The sequence below is a fragment of the Petromyzon marinus genome, chromosome 17, assembly GCF_048934315.1.
Source record: "Petromyzon marinus isolate PM22_M1 ecotype Great Lakes invasive population chromosome 17, UKy_Petmar_22M1.pri1.0, whole genome shotgun sequence".
NCBI lineage: Eukaryota > Metazoa > Chordata > Hyperoartia > Petromyzontiformes > Petromyzontidae > Petromyzon > Petromyzon marinus.
In genome coordinates, this window is record NC_133683.1 from 10,944,039 (window position 1) to 10,965,143 (window position 21,105).

The 21,105-nt window shown below is 53.3% G+C and overlaps 1 protein-coding gene across 1 annotated transcript in view; it reads left to right on the forward strand.

Moving 5' to 3' along the window:
• Positions 1 to 21,105, forward strand: part of LOC116943352 (uncharacterized) — a 75,349-nt gene that overhangs the window by 39,358 nt on the left and 14,886 nt on the right. Inside the window, exon 2 of the mRNA XM_032956176.2 lies at positions 4,444 to 5,010. Within this exon, the coding sequence (XP_032812067.2) occupies positions 4,444 to 5,010 (567 nt within the window). The remainder of the gene's footprint in view (positions 1 to 4,443; positions 5,011 to 21,105) is intronic.

Sequence of the window (21,105 nt, forward strand, 5' to 3'; positions counted from 1 at the left end):
AACAGAGATTCAAATGGTGGGCCAAGTTGACCCCTCGCACTGGATACGAACTGGTCATCCGTGACTGGGCAAAGGCCACGGAAGTCACCACACTTTAGAACTTTGATAATCTCGTGTTCACTGGCTCGGTGCCAGGACACGGCCATTATTCGCGTCTTGAGCTAGCCAAGCCAGCCAGGCTCGCCCTTTGACTTCTCTGACGCATTTCATTCAACTGCACGAAAGAGTCATTTGCTTTGCCAGGCGGAGTGGCAATCAGACCAGGTGATCTCACTTCGCCCTATTTACACTAGCCAATATAAATCGATTAAACAAAACCATTTTGACTGAAATGTTTAAAAAAATATATACCACCTTTAGTTGGGTTATTATTTGCAGTTTTCTGGGAGAGAAGTACATTTTAATGGGAGGCTTCTGGTCTCGGTGTGCCCTTACTTGGTCATCAATACAAGCGATCTGTCTGGATTTGTTTGAACTAAACTTTACGATAGTCCTGCTTATAATTAGGCTCTGTGCGCTGACAGCTTGGCGAACCTGGCCGCCCAATCCGAACCAGTTTTACTTCTTAACGGTAGGCACAGGGGCCAATTGGCCTGGGCTGTGGTGCCGTTTGCACCCTTGGGCTGTCAGCCGGGTCTGTCTGACCCACCTCTCTCATTACAGTCTCGCTGCTGGCGATGATATCAACGCACTGTAAGTATGGCAAGCAGCGTCTTGTGCAATACGATCCGTGGATAGGGACACGCCCTCATATCGTGCGTGTATGTGTTACGCTTTGCTACAAACCCGGTGACTGCAGTTCGATTCCTGTCCATGGCCCAATGCCAGTGACAAGTATTTGAACCAGTCCAGGGCCTCCCCCTCGGTTTACTCAGCCTCAAGTTAGCGCTAGGTGCAGCGTATAAACATAAGCGCTGGGGAGACAAAGGTGGCCGGGCGTGGTGCTGGCCACCAACCCCTCGCGTGCCGTGCAAGTCTTTATAAAGTGCTCGCTAACAGCTATAAGGGGCGATCTTCATCTTTTGTGTGTACGCACATGTGTTTATATCTGTGTTTATAAAAATAGTGAAATGTCACCACTCACAGGGAGGTGGTGGCTACTTCCTTCGACCTTTGAGGCTCGACAACCCTCACAGGGTCTGCCCCCCGGCACCTCTCCCCGCCGCCTCCCCCACCCACCTCCTTGCCCCATGATGTTGCTGGGTTGAGGGCCGCTCCATCATAGAAGACGTTGCAATAACACCCAGCACGTTTGGATGTCGTGGACTGTCAGGAGGCTTATCGATGCCTGGTTGTGGTCAAGAATGGCTTCCTAGGCCTCAAGCATGGCTCGTGTGCCGATGATCTTGCAATAGCGGCTCACTAAGAAGGAGTTGGACACTGTCGTTGAATCTGGAGCGTGCCACTAAAAATGTGAGCTTTTACTATCAGCCCCACTAAAATACAACGGCTTCCTGGGAACTCATTGCCAACAAGTTGGTGCTCGCCGAACTGCATTGGCTTTCGGTTGACGATTATAAGGCCGTGCGCATTACACACAAAGTGCTTGCCACAAATGAACCACAATACCTTGCTGATCTCGTCAAAGGGGAGCATAAGCCATCAGGCAAACTCCGGTCATCCTCGCAGTGGCTTTTGGATGACTATCATACGAAGACGGTGGTCACCGCATCGCGCGCTTTCAGATGTCCCTTCTGCGGCCGTCTGGAACGCTCTTCCGATATTAGGAAGCCACTGGAGCTGTGCACTTTTAAATCATCATCTAGATTGACGTACTCATTTTTTTAGAAGTTTTCTGAGTTTAGTTTGTTGTCCTTCCCCCGCACCTCCGATTGGCACGGTTGGTTACATATGGAGCGAAATAAGTTCAACATACATATGTACATCAAACACTTCATGCCGTCAGTACTCGAGAAGTAATGGGGTGGCTGTGGAAAGGATGGACGAGTTCCCTGTACTTGTGAAGTGTACTCATGGCCAGCTCTAGTGTTGCAGCGGGAGGTCTCACTGAATCAGTCGAGCTGCAATATCTTTTAATCGGTTCTGCGACTAAGCTGCCTGGCCTATCACTCCACACAAAGCTGCTACCTGGCCACAATCATGCCCTCCCTTTTTGTTTGTAAAACATGAACCCCTTCAAAGAAATTCCTTCACTGGCTTGAAATATTCAGGCTGCTTGCCTACGATCCATCCTGTTCTTAGCCAGATTAAATTGTAAGGAGCTCACCAATCTTTAAAAGATCTGGACACTGTTCCATCAGTGAGTTCTGGCAGGCGAGGCTGCCCTTGGCTGGGTCATGTAGCCCGCATGCCCAGTCACCACATGCCCAAGCAGCTTCCGCTTGGCCGGATAGATGGTGCTAAATGGGTGCGGCACATGTTAGAGAAGAGAAGAGGTTGGCTAATGTGGTACAGTATGACTTTGAGCCGATTTAACTTGATGAGGACTGGTACCAGCGCTGTCAAGGTCGGCATCTCTGTGGTGGAGGCTCGTGACAGACACTACTGGGCTACAGGAGCGCCATTGATGAACATTCCACATTGTATGCATGTATGTTGAACTTCTTTCGCATCGTACGTAGCCAACCGTGCTAATCGGAGGTGCCGGGGAAGGACAACAAACTGAACACAAAAAGAAAACATTGACATGATGGGGAGCCAATTCCCCATCACCTACCCTCATCCATGCCCAGCTACAGCACCTATCTATCTTATCACTTCACGCATGTGCCCCATACCTCGCTGCCTCTCATCCACGTTGCACTCGTCCGTCACCCTCATTCACCGTCACACTCCACCTTATTCCTCCTTCACTACCGCTGCAACATCACTTGGCTCCTTTCCCAGCCCCCGTCCCTCCATCCCTTCCGTCACCTCCCTCACTTACAGCCGTTCCACCCCATCCTCTCATCCACCTTTTGCCCCTTTCTGTTTGCGTTGTAAAGTGCCCTGGACAGGGAGCTATATACATTCTAAATGGGATCGAGTAGGATTACCACTGCAACTGATGTTTTTTTTATATACTTCATGTTTCAAATGCACTATCTGCTGAGCCCATAATAATCCCTCTTGGGGTTGAGCACTACTTTTTGGGGAAATCAACAGTGGTGTGGATAGACTGGCCCTTGCCTTGGGAATGTGTAATTTCCACTGCATCTTTTGGGGCTGCCGATGGAGACGGGCAGGGAGACACTCGTTTGCCGCTACAAATCTTAACGCGGCCTCTGACCAACTCACCCGGAGTGCGCCCGGTCTCGGAAGATCTCGAAAGCTAAGCAGGTTTGAAGCCTGGATAGTGCCTGGAAGGGCAGTTACCATGCATAGCACCGGCGTTATGACTGTGGTCGGCTGCTGCGGGGTATCCCAGTGGCGGGATGTTAACTACCTCTCCTGGTGTACACGAAGTCATGGATTCGATCCCGACCCTGATACCTGTATATTTGGCATATGCATGTTCCCTCCGTGGTCACGTGGATTTTTCTCCGGCTCCTCCGGTTTTTCTCTCCACGTGTAGAATGAACGTCACGCATTTAGAGTATTTGGCTGCAATAAATTTCCACGCGATAAGCCCCTTCGTTGAGTTATAATTTCTGGCCGCCGGGCTCGTTTCTGAAAAAGAGCTACATAGCTCAGTGGGCCTTACCTGGTAAAATAAAGAACATTGTTTTAGTATCGTTATATAGGTTAATTTTTAGCAGCGCAGCAAATTTAGTGTGCCATGTTCTCGTGTACGCTCGCTGCGTTCACCAATCCCTGCTGGTCAGTGTCACCAAGTATGGTCAGATAACTCTCGTAGCTTCCAGCAGTGCATTACTAAAGCGGCTGTACATTGGCACACAGCTACAACGTCTCCAGGCTGAACATGGGACCGATGTCTCTCTGCGTTTGTGTGTTTTGGCGGCGGGGGGAGGGGCGGTTGGGTGCGGGGACGCTTGAGAACTTTTGCCCCATGTGTGCTGGCCACCCACCCCCTCGTGTGCTGTGCTGAGCTTCATAGGTGCTCTAGCAGCACTTGCTCCCAACAGTTTTTTTAAGGCTACACTAGGCACCTTTGTCTTTGGGGCGGGATTTCAGTGGTTAGCGCATTGCCCCACAAACCCAACAATCCAAGTTCGATTCTCGCCCATGGCTGAGTAAGAGTGTGGCAAATATCTGATACCGGTTCTTGGATTCCCCTTAGGGCAACTCAGCCTTAAATGAGTACCTGACGTCGTGTGTGAACATCAGTACTGGGGAGACCAAGGGAGTTAGTTGGGTGTGGTATACTCCATCCATTTTTCGCGCCGTGCCAGTGCCGTGCCTTCACAAGTGCATACGTGCTCGCGAACAGTTCTGACCACACCAGCCTGTGCAGGCTACACAGGGCATCTTTGTACATGTGAACGCACGCGTGTGTGCATTCGAAACCTCGGGCCATGTATTCTTCTTTGGGAACGGATGCAGGCGACGATGCTGATGATGACGACACAGGTGGAAGAAGAGGAGGAGGGGGTCGGGGTGGTGCCGGCGGCGGTGGTGATGGCGGCGGTGATGGCGGCGGCCTGAGCAGCAGCGGCCATCGCCACGTTCACAACGGCCGTCGCTTCGCATCGGCGGCCGCAACGGCGACATCCAAACCAGGCGATGATGACACTGAAGAAGATTTCAATGACGATGACGACGACGACGATTACGATGACGACGATGAAGATGGCGACGATGGCGATGACGGCGACGGAGCAGATGAAGAGGAGGGAGATAGAGAGGCGGGCGGGCACGCGGCGGCTCGGAGCGACCTGCTCACGTGCGGATTCTGCCACCTCTCGCTGCCGCTCTCGCAGATCCTGCGCTTCATCGAGCACAAGACCCGCGCGTGCCCGGCTCCGGGTTCGATTCCCGCGCCGACCGGGCTAAGCGCGGTGCTATGGCCTCCTGACCAAGGCCCCCGCGCCGGCCCCTCCGCCCTCACCGGCTTCTCCCCTCGACTCCTGGCGACGACGACGTCGTTCGAGCATCCCGGATCGCAAGCCGGTGAGCAGTGGCCGCCCGTTTGTTTGCTGCAATACTTTTGCTGACCTCCCGCACGGCGATGCTCGATTTATCCGCCCCGCGGGGATGAGTGTTGCGTCTTTTGATGACGGGCCGCGCACCCTTGCCTGCAGTGGTGCCTGACCGCAAAATTGGATGCAGGCTTAAACTGAGCTTTGGAAATGACGAACATTTTGCCCTCATTCGCCCAAAAAAGTGGTACCGCCTGTTTTGATATCTTTGTACCTTTTTTTGATTGAAGCGACGCAAAATTCTCATTGGGAATTCATGGGAATGTCACGAACATTTGGCTGTTTTTGCAACGCAGTCTTCATCCTCTTGGTATGCGCTTGGGCCAACGTGGCACCCATCCCGTCCTGGCAAAAGGTTTCATTTGTCAATAGACCGGGGTGGGGTGGGGGGGGGGGAGGTGGGTGGGAGGGTGGCGTTTTCAGAATGGCCATCCTGCAAAAGTGCCGAACGGATTGAAATGTGAGAGCTCTGGGCTGTGTGGCGGGTGGGGCAGCATGGTCCATCCAAATCTGTGCAAGTGACTTTGAAGTTCTCGGGGCCCTCGTGTGTGTGCGGCCTGGAATGCCGTCTGACAGATGCTTACAGCATTCGTGACGTTCCCTCGAATGAATAGCAAACTCTTTGAGAAAGTCATTATTGGGCCTTTTTTGGAACACCCCTCTATAATTTCCCGTGCTTCCCATAGCCTCCGGGCTTCATAAACATTCTTGTTTTAGCTTTCGCTTCGCGTCTCTTCCAACTGTTATTCCAGTTTCGCTTTGGGGCGTCGTGTTGTCGTATGATGAAGATCGGCAGCGGTCGTTGTGATGTGCTGCATCCGAGAATGGCCCCGGAAGCAGATGTCAAAGAATTACTTCAGGATTTTTTTGCGAGGGCAGTCTTTTTCGACTGAGGCATATGTACAAAATTATTCTTATTCATCTTCTTCGTCGTCTTCTCATGTGCTTCCACCACAGTCACGTGATGATGATGGTGATGATGATGTGGCCCGGTCTGTAGCCCTTGCGAGGTCATCCAAAGTGCAGGGCTCAGCCCAATAGATGTTCCATGGTCTGTGTGTTTCAACGAAGTCATATGCGTCAGTGTCATTATAGTAGCTCCACTTCCTCTGGAATTTGACTCTTGAGCTGCCCACTGCCGTTGTGAGTGGGTGGTTGGGTGAGTCATTGTGTGAGTGGGTGGGTGGGTGAGTGACTGAGTGGGTGGGTGAGTGGGTGAGTGGGTGAGTGGATGAGCTGCCCACTCCCGTTCAGAGTGAGTGGTTAGGTTAGTCGGTGAGTAAGTGGGTGAGTGGGTGTGTGTGAGTGGGTGGATGAGTGAGTGGTTGGGTAAGTCGGTGGGTGTGTGGCTGAGTGTGTGTGGGTGAGTGAGTGGGTGAGTGACTGAGTGGTTGGTTAAGTCGGCGAGTGTGCGAGGGAGTGGGTGTGTGAGTCAGTGGGGTGGGTGAGTAAGTGAGCTGCCAACTTCCGTTTGAAGGCAATTTAAACACGTCCATGTCGGCCGATATTTGTCAGTGCCAGCGGTGACACCGAGGCGTCTCTGTGCGTGGTGGCGATGTCCGTGGTGATCGTGTCAGGCCGTGTTCAACACATTTCCAGTTGTGCGGCTGTCAGTGATTTTGTTAAGTGGTTCTGTTGGGGCTAGGAAGCGGCTTTCCTGTGATTCAGGCAGCTTACAGCTGCGATGTGGCCACGTAGCTTATGTCGAGTGTCATCCACCTGTCTGCAATCCATGTCTCTGTCTCTCTGTGTCTCTGTGTCTCCCTGTGTATCTCCCCGTGTGTCTCTCCCCGTGTGTATCTCGCCGTGTGCATCTCCGTGTCTCTCCACGGTGTAGCCACGTGGCGCATTTCGATTGTCCCAATCCCGTGGTGATCGTTCCGTCTTGCCGGTGACTGCCGTGTGGCGGTGTGATTCCGGCGAGCGCGTAAGCGCTGCTCACATTCGCTGGTTTCAGGCGTCCGCTCATGCATCAGCAGCCGTGTCACGCTCTGCGCATCCGCGAATTCTGCTGAACGCCTCAACCACCAGAAATTACCGTTCCATGAGATGCATCCATTCCCTTCCTCAGAGGATCTTGAAATGGTCATCCATTTATTTGTTTAAGCCGGACTAAGATGACTTTATTTCACTCTACTTAGCGTCACCTCTGCTCTCTCTTATTCATAAACTGCAGCTGCTGCAGGATGCTTAGGGGGGTGTAAGATGGCTCGGAACAAATCGCACCACTTCTTTTTGAGCTGGATCAGATACCTGTAGCCTTACTGAATCAAGTTTAATACAAAAATTCAACGGCCCTAAATCACTTGAAATCACCCCCCCCCCCCCCCGTCACCTCAGCGATTTCCCCGTACCTTGCGCTACGATCCTCTGGATCGGCACGCGCCGGTCCGTCCTGAGACTTCTTCTCAAAAGCGCAGGGAGAGAGACTCAACCCTTCTCGGCAGAAGGAGCCAGACACTGTAACTCGGGAGGCAGCCAAAATGCTTCTGGCTGTCATTACACTTTGCACTGGGAAAAAGGTTGCAGGGGCTTTTCTATTTGTCCGTGCTTCCCATTAAGGGGTGCGAGTCTGGGGAATCAAAATATCATTACAAAGCTTATGTAAGGTACGTGGAGGCACATGTGGCAAAATGTGTCATGCACATTAATTAATAAATTGCTCGTTTTCTCTCTCTCCCTCTCTCTCGCTCCCCGCGCTGGGGAGCATGCCTTTTCTTTTGTAACCCTGCAGAGATTGCTCATCACGTATGCAAAACCAAAGCTATCGGTCCCCAGAGCTGGCATTTCGTCGGATGAATGCAACGCAGCGAGATTGCATTTGGCGTGTGGTCATCGGTGACCCGGCAGAGGCCATCAGCTCGCCGAACTTGCGAACCCCCGCTATGGTGCGGGCAGCTTGCATTTATTTCTAGGATCGCTGTGGTGCCAGCATCGGCGCCGGGCACTGACACGTGCTTACTCCCCTGGGTCGCCCCGAGACCTGGAAGAATTGTAAATATTTAATTTTGTCACTTCGATGTGAGTCGGATGCAGTAATGATATCGCCACACGTCATTGTAATGTGTTCCTGTGATCGGGAACCTGCTCCAGAGTTGTCTGTCTCTCTCTCGCTGTCTCACTGCTGCTGCTGCTCCTAGTCGGTCACATTTGCTCAATTTTACTTTGATTTGATGGTGACCTAAAACAAGAGGACAACAATGGATCATGCTCATAAGGCCGGGTGCTTATTGTACACATTCCTGCATGTTGTTTGAAAATTGGGAATCGCACAGGATTTCCCTTTCTTCAGTTTTCATTCGGATCACTGCTATTTTGTTTTTTTACACCCCTCGGTATTGTCCGTGATTCATCATCGTCAGCCATGGTCGATCCACTGTTGGATCATCCCCCTGCAAGCCGCCCGCCATCTCTCATGATCCCGCTGTGTGTAGCAGTCCACCTCGAAACCGGAACCCAAGCCGGTTTCACTTCTCCATCTCCACAGTAAACGTGTCCTTGGCTGCGACTCTGTTGCAACTCTCGCCCGGCGCAGTTTAAAATGACTCGCAAAGCAATTGAAAGGGAAAGTGGTGGTGTCGGCAGCTTGCGTCCACGCGAGGAAGGGCGGCAGCAGCAGCAGCGGCAGCCACCGCACGCGGATCGCGCGGTGCACGGAGCCTGTAGGTCAGAAGTCGGGGTACCCTTATAAAAAAAATATATCCTGAAACAGAAGATAAGAGGCTGTGTACAACCACATTTGCGAATGTGATTTGTAACTTTAATCTTTACTCGTGTATCGAGAAGTTCAATTTGAATGTGCAATTTTATTGAGGGACTGTGTTGTCGTCGTTTTGGTGTGGTCTGGGACCGTGCTTGCTGTTGTTGTGCTGCCTTGCCCAAGCTTGGGAATTGATGTACTTATGCAATTTTAACGTGCATCCTTTATTTATTTTTCTGATGTGCTTACCTTCCCTATGCTTTGCACCGCTATCGTGTTTTTGTATTGTTTGTTGTTGCCACTTTCTGACCCGCACCTACTGGACATGTGTGAAAAAGAGCTTCACAGATATTCGGATTTCTCCAGGATAAATAAACATTCTGATTATAATTCTTAGCACCCTTTCAACCAGGATGCGGCCCTCTGAGACGATTCACACACGCCTATGCCGATCCACTGCTGGATGAAGGCCTCACCATCCCATGTCTGTCTCAGAGGGGTTGATCAGTCTAACCGTACTTGACCATGCTGGTCAAGTGCCGGTTCGTGAAGGAGCCACCCAGTACCGCTGCAGATATTGTTCGCCGCTCGGATTTCCGGATCCATAGCGCGACTGTGTTAGCTGCCACACCACCGCTACCCCCCCCCACCACCGCTTAACATAGCTTCCCCTTTTTAATGAGTTTTTTTGTGGGTGAGTTGGTGTGTGTGAGTGAGCATGAGTGTGTGGAAGTTTGTATGTTCTCCCCCTGATCTGCATAGTGAGTGGTGTGTGTGGATGAGTGTGTGTGTGAGTGCGGGCGTTCGACACTTCACGTTGCCTCAAGGTGCACATGGCCTGGCACAAGCGTCGTGGTGACGTCACCGCCACTTAGTGGCGAATGGCGGTTGTTGTTGTTTTGTGAGTGCTTATGACAAGCTCCGGTTTGACAGCAGAGGTCTCACTCCGAATCAGTCGAACGGCATTATCTTTTCATCGGCTGTGTAACGCTCTGTAGAAGCTACCTGGTCTGTCACTCCACACGAAGCTTTGGGTAATCTCGGCCACGATCATGCTCGCCCTTCTCTATGCTTATGAAACGTGGACCCCCCCTAATGGAACATCTTCGCCGGTTAGAATCATGTAGGTTGGGATTCCTAGGGTCCTTTCTGGGTTTAATCAGGCTCGATTGTGTGAGGAGCTGACAAATCCTTGAAAGATCTGGGCAAAGTCCCATCGGTGAGCTCCTCCAGCAGGCAAGGCTGCATTGGTTGGGTCATGTAGCCCACATGCCCAGCCAGCGCATGCCTCTAAATAGCTTTTGTTCGGCCGGATAGAGGGGGATAAATGGGCGCAGCACGGGCTCGAGAAGAGATGGAGTGATGTGGTACAAGAGGATGTGGAGTTGAGTGGACTTGCTGATGACTGGTACCAGTAGTGTCAAGATCGGCCTCTGTGGAGGAGGCTCTTGAAGGACGCTACTGGGCAGTTGGAGGCAGTCGCCCTCCAGCAACAACGGAGGGCAGAGGAGCAACACTCGCAACAACGAGCGGAGTGCCGGTGGCTAAAATACAGCAAATTGGCACAGTAGGGGGCACAGGTGGTACATCGGCCAGTCATCTCAGTCAGTCAACCCATGGCACCTGGGTACTGTCCCGTGACCTCCTGCCAGCGGGCGTTTGACACTTCACGTGGCCTTAAAGTGCACTTAGCCTGGCACAAGTGCCGTGGTGACGTCACCGACACCTAGTGGCGAATGGCGGTTGTTGTTGTTGTGCGAGTGGGGAGAAGTAGTGCAGTCGTTAGCGCTCTGCTCTACGAACCTGGCAACCCGAGTTCGATTCCTGGTCATGGCCAACACCAGTGATGCGTATCTGAACCGGTCCTCAGCCTCTCCTAGGTTGACTCAGCCTCAAATGAGTACCTGGTGTGGTGTGTAAACATTGTCACGAGGAAGACAAAGGCGGCCGGGCGTGGTGCTGGCCAACCCACCCCTCGTGTGCCTTACCGGCCTTCACAGGTGCTTGCTAATATCACTTGCTCCTAAAGTCTGCTAAGGCTATACGGGGGATCTTTGCCTGTGTCTCGTGTGAGTGAGAGTGTGTAGAGTTTGTATGTTCTCCCTCTGTTATGCCTGGGTGTTTCTTCCAGGCTTTTTCAGTTGCTTCCTTTCGCCTGAAACAGGCACACAATGTTACTGGTATTGGCCAAACATCCCAATGCTGAAGAAATTACCTGGAAGTTACTGAAATTGGGATTAAGCACAGCAGCTTAACGCGTCGGCTTTCGCGACCAATATCCATAATAAAGGTTTCATGAGTTACACGGCGTAAATATTCATGTTTCGTTAATCCCGCCAACCACCTGACACAGCCAATTGGTAAAGGTTTGTCACGTGAACAAAACGTGCCAGTGAGTTGCTGCTTCAGCACACCGCTGTGTTGGAGAGTAAACCCACAACATTTACAATTCGAGTAGGATGTTTCGCTGGCGATTTCCATCCGGTTTCATCAGGCGATTTTCCTGAGGTGTGAGGATGTCCTCCTGTGTCGGTCTTAAATAGAGTGAAGGTGATGTCATTACTGTGAGCCCATCAGGTGCAAACACCAGAGGGGCGTTAATATAGTCATCTAAAGTGAAATGGCTCGTACCTGAGATTATGCAGTAACGTCGCAGGGCCCCATCTCACAACCCTACTGCCAAAGTACTCAAGTAATCAGATTACATTATTTTGAAAATTGCGAATACAGGTTCGCATTGCGTTAACATCTAAAACTCTCGAGCGGTCAGTAATCTGAGACCCGTCGCTTTTCAAAAGTCATCCTCCCAATCTGCACAGTGCCCCACGCAGCGAAGAGTGGCTTTGTAATCGGGGGGGGGGGGGGGGGGGGGTTGGGGGGTTAGGGGGTTAGGGGGAGCGGTGAATTCAGTGTGAGCTCAGTGGACAGCACTGTATCACTGCGAGGGACAAACGGACTCTTGTAACGCATCAACACGGAGACCCCACAGGGGGTTAAACAACTCGCCGTACCGTGCATGCGCGAACTCCCGTCGGCTAAAGCCACGGGGACACTGCCCGCTGAGCTTTTGAAATATATATTTTTTTTCACAACGTAATCCAATTGCAATGAACAGGCACTGTAACAAAATCGACTCGGAAACACCTGGGATGCACGCGGGCTGCATTTAAAGTAGGAGAGACGCGTTTGTTTTGCTGCAAGCCGCGTGATTTCGACATCGGAGGCGACGGTAAAGCCGCGCGCTAAATCGGTGTGCGGGGCGGCCCCGCCCCCCCGAGCCAGTGGATGGAAATTCCACATTTCTGCGGTGGGTATGTGTGTGTCTCTCCATTGCACAACCCCTGTTTGACGCCTCACAAAGTGCTGGTGATTTTATCAACCCCGTGGGGGATGATTGGTGGCCTGGGTCAGTCCCCGGCCGGGGATATTAACTGGGCGGAGCGCACGACTCACATTTGCCAGGTCAGAAGTTCACATCCCGGTTGGCGGGAAATTAGTCCACTCACCCTCTTTCAACCAAGGCTATCAATGATCGTCACGTGTAAAGACTGGCTCCTGCCATGGGTATGTGGAATTTCCGCAACTAGTTCATTGCCACCAATGGAGCTGAGAGCCATCCCTCGTGGGTTTTGACCAGAGACCCGATATGCCAAACGGTGTTCCTCAAGGGTGATTTCACCGGTTTGCTTGGTAGACCATTCTCCCCCTAGGTTGACTCGGCCTAAAATGACGAACATTACTGGCATTTGGGCGTGCATGGTGTGCCGCCCACTCCAGCACCACCATACGACACCGTGAGTTTGAAAATAATAAATAATGTTAGCGCTTTGTCAGTCCACTCACGAGTGCGTCAGTTGTGATCATTGCTGGACCATGCTTTGCCGTGCTGGTCGGTGCGGTTCGGTGAAAGGGGGACCCAGGACTGGCTCAGACATCACCTGGCCGCTGGAAGCCACGGTGGCCAGGAATAGAACTCCGATCACGAGGGGGGTTGGGGGGGGGCGTTATAATGGCGACCGTGACTTTGTGTACAAGTGTGAGCATGTGCACGTGTAAGTGTGAGACTGTGTGTGTATGGGTGTGGAGGGTGGTAACTTGGCACAGGTGGTGCATCAGCCACTCATCTCACTCAGTCGACCCGTGGCACCTGGGTCTGCCCCGTGACCTCCTGCCAGCGGGCGTTCGACACTTCACGTGGCCTCAAGGTGCACATAGCCTGGCACAAGCGTCGTGGTAATGTCACCGCCACTTAGTGGCGAATGGCGGTTGTTGTTGTTGTTGGAGGGTGGTAAGTGGGGAGCGGTAGTGGAGTGGTTAGCGCGCTGCGTTATGAACCTGGCGACCCGAGTTTGATTCCCGCTCACAGCCAACACCGGTGACATTTATCGGAACCGGTCATGGGCCTCCCCTAATTCTACTCGGCCTCAAATGAGTGCCACTGGGGTGACAAAGGCAGCCAGGCGTAGTGCTGGCCGGCCACCCCCTCGTGTGCTGCCAGCCTGCAAAGGTGCTCGCTCACAACACTTTCCCCAACAGATTGTCAAGGGTATACCGGGAACCTTTTTGTTTGTCTTTAGGTAATGGAGCGGTGGCGCAGTGGTTAGCCAGCTACGAGCCCATCCACCAGAGTTAGATTCTCGCTCATGACGAATAACAGTGGTTATTAATAATTCAGGTGTTTCTGGGCCTCCCCTAGGTCGACTCAGCCTTAAGTGAGCACCTCGTGCATTGTAGTAAACATCAACACTGGGGAGACAAATGTGGCCGGGCGTGGTGCTGGCCACCCACCCCTTCGTGTGCCTTGCCGGCCTTCACAGTTGCTACTCGCTAACAGCACTTGCCCTATCATTCTGTTTAAGGCTACGTGGGCGTTTTTGACTTTCTGTGAGTGAGAGAGAACGCGCAGGTTCAAGTGTGTGCTTGTGTGTGTGAGCGAGCGCATTTGTGGGGAGCGGTAGTGTAGTGGTTAGCGAGCTGCACTACGAACCCGACGACTCGAGTTTTATTTGCGCTCACGACCAACACCAGTGACGATTATCTGAACCGGTTATGGGCCCTCCCTTGGTCGACTCGGCCTCAAATTAGTACCCAAGGGGAGTGTGTAAACATCGCCACTAGGGAGACAAAGGCGGCCGGGCGTGTTGCTGGCCACCCACCCCTTCGTGTGCCGTGCCGGCCATCATAGGTGCTCGCTAACAGCACTTGCCCCAACAGTCTGTTAAGGCTACACGGGGGATCTTTGTCTTTGCATGAGCGAGTGCGTGTGTGCTTGATGGGAGTGGCTGTCTCACCTGGCTGACCCTAGGGCAAGCCAAACCCCCTAAGCCAGACAGACAGAGGGAGGCTCTTGGATGTTCGCCAAGTTCTTAACCTGTGGCACAAAAGGCCAGTATCAAGTGGGTTTGTGTGTAGTTGTGTGTGTGTACCTACAGTTAGGGTGTGCACACGTGTGTCTGTGCCTACGTGTGTGTTGATATATACACAGGGAGAGCGGTGGCAGTAGTAAGCGTCCTGCACTACGAACCCGGTGACCCGATTTCGATTCCCGCTCACGGCCAACATTGGTGACGAAAATCTGACTAGGTCCTGAGCCTCCCCTAGGCTGACTCGGTGAGTATTGTGTGTGAGCATCGGCACTGGGAAGACAAACGTTGCCAGGCGTGGTGCTGGTCACCCATTCCCTTCTGTGCCATGCCGGCCTTAAGAGGTGCTCGCTAACAGCACTTGCCCCAGCAGTTTGTTAAAGGCTGTCAAAGTGCATGGCGCAGGAGTGCTGTGGTTCTGCGCTGCATTCCTAGTGACCTGAGTTCGAATCCTGACTATGGGCAACGTCAGTAGCAAGCAGCGTCAAAAATGTCCTGGACCTCCTTTAGGTTGACTTAGCCACAAATTAGTACTTGGTTGGTATTTAACATCGTTAAATGCATCGATTTGCTGATTGTAATCAATCGTTACGTTCATGACGCGTGCTTCGACTGATGCGCGGGAGACTGCATTGCTTCCAATTCATGCAAATTTATTTGCAAGTTATTTCATTACGTTTACAATTGTCCAATGAGATAAACAAAACAACCCAATATAAATACACACGAGAGCCGAAACAAGAGAGAATGAAATCGAGCCTATGGCAGCTGCTTGAATTTCTGGTTTTTATCATGGGCTATGAAGAAGGGCCGTTACCCACACGTTCGCCGATTGATATTATTTTATTTTAGGGCCACAGTGTTATTGACAAATGTGTCGAGTTGTTTTAATTGCTGGGTGTGGGATGGGGGGCGGGTCATCGTTGCAGTGTCAGCGTCAGCACTGGCGAGACAAAAGCAGCAAGGGGCATGGTTATGGACAATCCACGGCCTCACGTGCCAAGCCGCCCTAAATAGGTGCTCGCTAATAGTACATACCGTCCATGAAGTTAAAACGTGGCATCTTGGTCTTCGTTTTTATGCGTGTGTGTGAGATTACGTTTTTTTGCGCGCATGTGCGTGCGCGAGTGACGCAAATGAGGCCGGGTTCAGATGCCATTCACCATCGGTGGTGGTGATGATGCGCATGTTTGGCTGGCAAGCCAAGTGCTGTTTGCGAGCACCTATTAAGGCCAGAACGGTACTGTGGGGAAATGGTGTGGCCAGCCATGGCACCTGGCCACCTTGGTCTCCTCACTACACGCTCCGCGTGGATGGGAACTGAATCTGGGCCGCCGGGCTTGGAGTGCGGTGCCCAAACCACCGTGCCACCACTCCTCACTCCCACGCACAATACAAAGGTCTTCGGTTTAACGTAATGGACTCGGTGTGGGCAGGCACTGTTCGCGAGCACCTGTTGAGGTCAGTACACATGCGAGACAAAGATCTCCCGTATAGCCTTAATAGACTTGGGGCAATTTCTGTTGGCGATAATCTCTTGAGGCTGGCACGGCCCACGAGGAGGTGGGTGGCCAGCAACACGCCAGGCCGCCTTTGCCTCCCGAGTGGCGGTGTCTACACACCGCACCAGGTACTCATTTGAGGCTGAGTCGACTTGGGGGGAGGCCCAGGACCGGTTCAGATAATCCGTCGCTGGTGTTGGGCGTTGGCGGGAATCGAACTCGGCTCGCTGGGTTTGCAGCGCAGAGCGCTCACCGCTGCAGGACCGCTCCCCACACGTACACGCGTAAGAATCCACTCGCACGGTAACAACCAGCCGCCAACCACCGCCGAGCGACGGTGACATCACCATATCACTCGTGCCAGGCTAGGGTGGGTGGGGTGGGGGGCACTCGGCGGCCGAGCAAAGTGTCGAAGGCCCGCCGGCATGAGGTCGCGGAACAGATAGACCCGGGTGTGACGGGTTCGCTGGCCGAGACGAATAGCCATCTGCACGGCCTGCGCTCCCCACTGGGCCGACGCGCGCGAGCGCTTGAACAGACCAAGGACGGGGCCCGCCGCGGCACTTCCCTGCCTTCGCTTTGGCGGCACTTGGCTGGTGTCCAGCTGCCCCCTAACCGGTCCCCCCCCCCCCCCGCCGCCGAACCGTCCCCGTGCCCCCGCCCCCTGTCCTACCCACCATCGCCCCCATAATGGCCAGGTGATGGGGGAGGAACCGGAATGAACTGGTTCTGGCGAGTTTTCGCATTTCTGCCTGTCTTGCGACCGCTGCTCTGGGGGTCGCTGGGGCACGTTAGGAGTTGAGCAATGCCATATTTTATATGAGACGTAATGAGAGTAATAATAATAATTTACAGCCATTCATCAAACCACAACTGGATCAAGGCCCCCCCTCCCCGTGTCGTGCCGGTCGTGGGCGCTGTTTGGCCATACTTCACCGTCAGTGTGGGTTGGGTCGGTGAAAGGCAAGAGGCGGATCTAGAAACTTTCCAAGGTGGGTTCGGGGGACGGCAGCGGTCCTGAAATTTCGAGCTTTTGAAATGGGGGGCCCCCCCTCTACGTGAATGACGAAAAAAAAGCACGTTCATCGAATTTTCTCCGGTAGAGGTCAATAAAATGCCAGTTTTCGGGGACTCGAGGGGATCCACCCCTGTTGAAGGGGACGGGAGGGGCGGAGCCCAGGACCGGTTCACATGTTTACGCACTGCTGATGTCCGCCGTGGCTGGGAATGAGAGTCGGGTCACCGAGTTCAGAGCACATTGCGCGAACCACTGAGACGTCCATGGCAATGAGGAGGAAAGTGTATCGAATGGTTTGCGAGTCTGTGCTGTGTGTCTTTGTATGTGTATGTGGGGAGCGGTTAGCGCACTGCGCTACCAAGCCAGTGACCCGAGGTCGATTCTCCCTCATTCATGGCCAACACCAGTGATGATTATCTAATCCGGTCCTGGGCCTCCCATAGGTCGACTCAGCCTCAAATTAGTACCTGGTGTGGTGTGTAAATATCACCACTGGGGAGACAAATGCGGTCGGGGGTGGTGCTGGCTACCCAACCCCCACGTGTGTACCATTCCGGTCTTCATAGTTGCTCGCTAACAGCACATGCCCCAACAGTCTGTTAAGGGTATATGGGGGATCTTTGCCTTTGCTTCGTATGTGTATGTGAGCGTGGAGGTGTGTGGAGTGCGGTGGTGCAGTGGTTGGTGCACTAACCACTGCAGCAAGTTCGATTCCCAATGTCGTTGGCGCGAATATTTGAACCGGACCTCTCTCGTGGACCTCCCCGAGGTTGGCTCAGCTTTGAATGAGTACTGTACCGAGTGCAGTGTGTAAACATCAGCACTGCGGAGACAACGACACCCAGGAATGGTGCTGGCCAACCACCCGACGACTCGAGTTTTATTTGCGCTCACGACCAACACCAGTGACGATTATCTGAACCGGTTATGGGCCCTCCCTTGGTCGACTCAGCCTCAAATTAGTACCCAAGGGGAGTGTGTAAACATCGCCACTAGGGAGACAAAGGCGGCCGGGCGTGTTGCTGGCCACCCACCCCTTCATGTACCATTCCGGTCTTTATAGGTGCTCGCTAACAGCCCTTGTTTCAACAGTCTGTTAAGGCTACACTGGGATCTTTGTGTGTGTGAGCATGCGTGGGCACGTGTGGGCACGTGTGAGTGTATATGCGAGTGTGTGTGTGTGAGCGTGCGAGTGTGTGTATATACGGGTTGCAGCGTGGCGGTTAGCGCTACGCTGCGCTACGAACCCGGCGGCCCGAGATAGATTCCCACTCACGGCCAACACCGGTGACGATTATCTGAACCGGTCTTGGGCCTTCCCTAGGTCGACTCGGCCTCCAACGAGTACCTGGTGCGGTGTGTAAACATCGCCACTGGGGGGAGACAAAGGCGGTCGGGAATGGTGCTGGCCACCCACCCCCTCGTGTGCTGTTCTGGCCTTTATGGGTGCTCGCTGACAGCAGTCTGCGAAGGCATTACGGGGGATCTTTGTCTTTGTGTACGAGCGCGTGTGTGGCATGGGTGGCGCAGCCCTTTGGGTTAAATTCCTGGGCAAGGTGCACGAGTGGTTATCAGAACCGGCCCTCAGCTTCCCCTAGGCAGACTCGGTGCCTGGTCCTGTCATGTGAAAGCATGAGTGCTAAAGAAACAAAGGCAGCCAGCCATGGGAGGTGCTGCTGAGCACATGTGTGCCGTGCCAGTCCTTCACAGGTGCCCAACAAAGACACTTAGCGCCGGTAGTTCTTTAAATGTTAATTGTGGGATATTTATCTGGGTGAGCAAGAGGGGGAAATGGCTGGTGAACTTATGACTTAATTTGTAATGAGACAAAAGGTTAAAACGATCAGTGTGATGGGGCAATTTCACAATTCCATGGCCGCGACCAGTTCCTTTGGACAACTGCTGTTCTCACATTATTCCTCTGCTACATTGGCAGGTCTTTTGAGTCAACCTCGCTCCACGTGTCCGATGGAGAGCTTTCTTCTTCCACGGATGCTTGGAATTTCGTGGAAAGACAGGATTAGCATCGCAGAATGTCCGAAATAGAACGGGGCGGGGGGGGGGGGAGCGTTGTAGGATACGCTTTGGCAAAGACGGCGGCGCTGGGCCGGACACGCGTGCGGGATGGAGGAGGGACAGTTACTGAGACGGGCATTGTAGTGGTCGGCACGAGTCCGGCAACCAAGGGCAGGATCTAGGAGTAGATGGTGGGAGACTGTCAGGGCCGGTTGTGGAGGTCACCGAGTGTCGACTGCGTAGCAGCCAAGGGATCTGGCGGAGGGCAGAATGCACCGGCGAGGTGCGGTGGCGGTGTGGTGGCCTCAACGGCTCTGGCCGTGATGACATCTTGATCGTGTAGTGCGTACGTATTATTTGTGCATCAGTGCGCGTGGGTATGTGTGTGCTTGTGTGTGTGTGTGAGAATAGGGAGAGCGGTGGCGCAGTGGTTAGCGCACTGCTACTATCCCGGTGACCCGAGTTCCATTCCCGCTCAAGGCCAACACAAGTGATGATTATCTGAACTGGTCCTGGGCCTCCCCTAGGTCGACGCATCCTCAAATGAGTACCTGGTGCGATATATAAACATCCCCTCGGAAGACAAAGGCGACCGGGCATGGTGCTGGCCACCCACCCCCCTCGTATCGGCCTTAATAGGTGGCCGCTAACATCAATTGCCCCAATAGTCTATTAAATGTATGTATGTTGAACTTCTTCCGTACCATACGTAGTCAACCGCACTTATCGGAGGTGCGGGGGTTGTTGTCATTATTTGTGTTTCTACCCGTATACATGCCGAGTGTGTGAGTCTGGGTGGGTGTGTGTGTGTGTGTGTGCGCGTGTGTGTGGTTGTGGTTGTGCAATACGAGGTAAAGGGGCAGCCCTGCAATTGCTTGCTCACGCCACTTTTGGCAGAAGGGCCTCCACTCTCTAAAGCAGTGGTTCTTAACCTGAGGTGCATGCACCCCCTGGGGGTGCGAGGTGCCCTTTCTGAGAACTAAAGCGGGGGTGGTGGGGGGGGGGGTGCAGGCTGCAGTAAAAGTTAAGAACCACTGGCGAGGGGGGGGGGGGCATGGGGTGGTGGGGGGGGGATTTGAGAATTGCTTCAACTGCCGTGCCTGGAGATGGAATCGATCTGACAACCCCTGGATTGCAAGGCCATTGTGCCTGCCTGGGTTTGTATGTACCTGTGTATGTGTGTGTCTGTATCTGACTACCTGGTGTGGCATGTAAACATCTCCACTCGGGAGACAAATGCGGCCAGGCGTGGTGCTGGCCACCCACCCCTTCGTGTGCCATGCAGGACTTCATAGGTGCTCGCTAACAGCGCTTGCCCCAACAGTCTGTTCAGGCTATACGTGGGATTTTTGTTTATCTGTGAGGCTGAGTGTGTAGGGGTGTGTCTCCACGTGGGGAAATGTGCGAGCGTTGCTGCGAGGCTGAGTGTGTTGGCGTGTTTGTGCGAATGTGCGTGTGGGTGCGTGTGCGGGAGTGTAGCGGTGGGCGCGCTGGGCTACAAACCCGGTGACCCGATTTCGATTCCCGCTCACGGCCAACATTGGTGACGAAAATCTGACTAGTTCCTGAGCCTCCCCTAGGTCGACTCAGCCTTAAATGAGTACCTGGTGCGATGTGTAAACATCACAACTAGGGAGATAAAGGCGGCCGGGCGTGGTGTTGGCCATCCACCCCCTCGTGTGCCGTGCCGGCCTTTATAGGTGCTGGCTAAGAGCACTTTCCCCAAATAGTCTGTTAAGGCTGCACGGGGGATCTTTGTCTTTGTTGTCCTTGAATGTGAGACCGGGCAGAGGTCTGAAGGTCTGAGTCGGGACAATGGCGAGACTCCCAGGGATAAGGTGTCTGGGGTCATGAACACGCACACACAAAGACAAAGATTCCCTGTGTAGCCTATCACAGACCATTGGGGCAAGAGCTGTTAGCGAGCACCTATAAAGGCCGGCATGGCACAAGCGTACGTGGGTGGCCAGCACCCAGCTGTTTACCAAATACTCACTTAAGGCTGAGTCGACCGCGGGGAGGCCCAAGACCGGTTCAAATATTATTGGTCATTAGGGGGAATCGAACTCGGGTCACTGCCAGTGCAACGGCAAATATCCCATGTTTAGCCTTAGCAGTCTATTGGGGGGGCAGGTGCTGTTAAAAAGTAGCTGTGAAGGCTGGCACGGCACACGAGGGAGTGGGTGGGCAGCACCACGCCCGGCCACCTTTGTCTCCCCAGTGGCGATGCTTACACATCGCACCGGGTACTCATTCGAGGCTGAGTTAACCTAGGGGGGTGTCAGATAATTGTCACTGGTGTTTGTGGCCATGAGCGCGGGAACTGAACTCGGTCTTCGGATTCGTAGCTCCCCACGCATACCTGCACACACACACGTGTGCACACACACACACACGTGTGCACACACACACACTTGTGCACGTACACACATGGTTTCAGAATACTTTCTGTCAGACGAGCGTGCCC